This window comes from Pseudomyrmex gracilis, unplaced genomic scaffold, assembly GCF_002006095.1.
Source record: "Pseudomyrmex gracilis isolate BER0280 unplaced genomic scaffold, ASM200609v1 scaffold_3473, whole genome shotgun sequence".
Lineage (NCBI taxonomy): Eukaryota > Metazoa > Arthropoda > Insecta > Hymenoptera > Formicidae > Pseudomyrmex > Pseudomyrmex gracilis.
Genome location: NW_018024057.1, coordinates 1 through 2,295, shown reverse-complemented (window position 1 = coordinate 2,295; position 2,295 = coordinate 1). Strand labels below are relative to the sequence as shown.

Sequence of the window (2,295 nt, the reverse complement as noted above, 5' to 3'; positions counted from 1 at the left end):
TCTGCGATATCTTTTTTTTGTCTATTCTATCTCCGTATCGCTGCAAAAGAACATTTATAACAAAGAAAAAATGAATATGGTTTTACAAGTGTCTAAATTAACTATAAATTTAATTGCATTGTTAATTGAATTAATGTAAAATTTACCTTCTAAACATTTGTAAGTTAATGTGGCACTGAAGATTTCTTTCTGAGAAATTTTGGTTTTCCTACCTTTGCCACTGTAATTTTCTTGCACTGCTTTTTTTATAATTTCTGAAATGCAAGCAGTTATACATTTTTCGTAGTCTTCACATCTATTTGCAAATCCTCGCATAACAACTTGCTGTTATGCAAACCGACAATTATTCAACAATTTTGATGATTATAATGATGAAAACTTTTTTTGTAAAATGACAAAACAAATTTTACAAGTTTGCAGTAAATAGTTATTCCATAAAAACTTTTTTTCTTCAATTAAAATAATTTCATTCTTTTAGTGAAATAAATTTGCAAATTGAATGAAAAATAGAAGAACAAGAAAAATTTATTGTCTTAAATTATACTAACTTTTCTCTCAGTTTACTATTTTTGCTACTTACTAATGCATTTTGCTTTTCCAGCCCTGAATAATAATCTGGTGTATCCTCTGGGCTTTCTTTATTTCCTTGATTAGTTAGTGCTAATTCTTCCTCAAATTTTAAAAAGTCCTCCAAGTTTTTTATAGGAAGATCTGGGAGTATATTTCGCAGTGATGGAATATCAGCACATTCGATTCTGTTTGAATTGGCTACTATCACATTCAATTTTCCCATGTGCTTGTCTATATCGTGCAATATACTTCTTTTGATACTTTCTATCTTGCTTAAAAGTTTTTCTTCTAACTTATTTATTCTGGCATCGATGTAATTTGCTATAAAAACTGAAAATTTAGAAAAATCGATTAATGATTACGTACTTTGATAAATAAATAATAATATATATAAATAAATAAATAATAATATATTAATAATATAGTAATAATATAATATTATGATATATTGATAATATAATGATACCTCTTAATGGATCATCATTCTTTCCTTTCAAATATGTTAAGCGAGAATCTGCTACACTCATTACGTTTAGATGTTTTTTACTGTTCTTATCGTGTTTAATCAATTCATCTGAAAGTTGAATATTTTTGTGAGCACATAAAATATTGTACATTATATTATAATTTATATAAATATATTAAGAAAATAAAGCTGAAGAGTTATGAAAACAACCTGGTTGAAAATAATGATTCGATGAATTTTCAAATCTACATGAAAGTTCTTCACGCTTCTTTTTGTTTTCGAGCAATTTTCCAGTATGCTCAAATTCTTTTTTATGAGAATTATCTGTTGTAAAAATATAATAGTTTTTTGATAATTAAATAAAAAAAGTTTGAAATCAAGAAAATAAAAAAATAGCAGTTATTGTAAATGAATAATTACTCTTTTGTGAGTAATTGGCATAAGTAAAATGTGATGTTTTCTCATTATTAGTGTTTTCTAGCAACTTACGATTCCCTTCATTTTCCTCACTCTCGCTGTCGCTACTTATGACGTTTTGTATTCTTTTATAGTTTCCGTAATTCTCTTTTCTTTTTTTACTTTCTTTTCTATTGAGATTGAGAGTTAGAGTATGTCTATTTTCTGAAAAAATATAAAATATCATATAAATCAAATATCACGTAAATTAAAAGAAAGTAATCTAAATCTCGGTTGTCACTTAGTCTCCAAGTAAGTAAAACAAAATGAGATATACGTATTTACTTGACTTTGAAAAAGTAGAACTCTCCGAAGATTTCAGGGATCCATCCGTATCTTGAAAATTACTTGAATTGTCACTAGGATTGTTGTTTATCACCAGGTTTATGAATACGATGAACAATTTTGTTATCTTTATGTATGCTTCTACTATCATCTCGACTATCATCACTGCAATTCCAAATTTCCGTATTTTTCTCTTTTTCTACTGTGGATAGATAAAGTTCAGACTCTCGAAGCAAGCGTCTTGCCACACTTCTTGATAAGATAAGATCACTTTTTTGACGTCCTCTTTCAGAATCTGAATCTGTAGATTCTAATGTTTTATAGGGTCGAAAAGCGCGGTGAAGTCGACGCAAACCTTGTTCGTAATTAGCTAGATATGAAGAAAAGTCATCAATTGCATAAGATTCTTTATAAAAAGAGCTAGCTTATTGAATATTTACCTGCAGATCCTAAAATTTTGTAATCAGAATATTTTTACCAATATTTATCGGGCTCAATTTTTCTTTCCACCCATTCTT

General features: G+C 27.7%; 1 protein-coding gene across 2 annotated transcripts; it reads right to left on the bottom strand.

Annotated features, from left to right (window-relative positions):
* Positions 1 to 2: 2 nt before the first annotated feature.
* Positions 3 to 2,132, bottom strand: LOC109863180. Of its 2 annotated transcripts, XM_020443392.1 has the most exons (7): positions 1,778 to 2,132; positions 1,526 to 1,657; positions 1,247 to 1,360; positions 1,037 to 1,144; positions 581 to 900; positions 147 to 324; positions 3 to 40 (listed from the first exon to the last, which is right to left on the bottom strand). In XM_020443392.1, the coding sequence occupies exons 1-7, from the start codon at positions 1,938 to 1,940 to the stop codon at positions 27 to 29; spliced, it is 1,029 nt and encodes a 342-aa protein (XP_020298981.1). In that variant the 5' UTR covers positions 1,941 to 2,132; the 3' UTR covers positions 3 to 26. The 2 variants fall into 2 exon arrangements, with proteins under 2 accessions (XP_020298981.1, XP_020298982.1); XM_020443393.1 differs by lacking the exon at positions 3 to 40 and having other exon boundaries at positions 164 to 254.
* Between the last annotated feature and the right edge of the window lie 163 nt (positions 2,133 to 2,295).

Coding starts and splice junctions, on each gene's coding strand:
- LOC109863180 (XM_020443392.1), bottom strand. CDS start 1,940: ATGATAGTCGAGATGATAGTAGAAGCATACATAAAGATAACAAAATTG. Junction 1,361..1,525: donor TGAGGAAAATGAAGGGAATC/GTAAGTTGCTAG, acceptor TTTTTACAACAG/ATAATTCTCATAAAAAAGAA. Junction 1,145..1,246: donor GAATCATTATTTTCAACCAG/GTTGTTTTCATA, acceptor TTCAACTTTCAG/ATGAATTGATTAAACACGAT.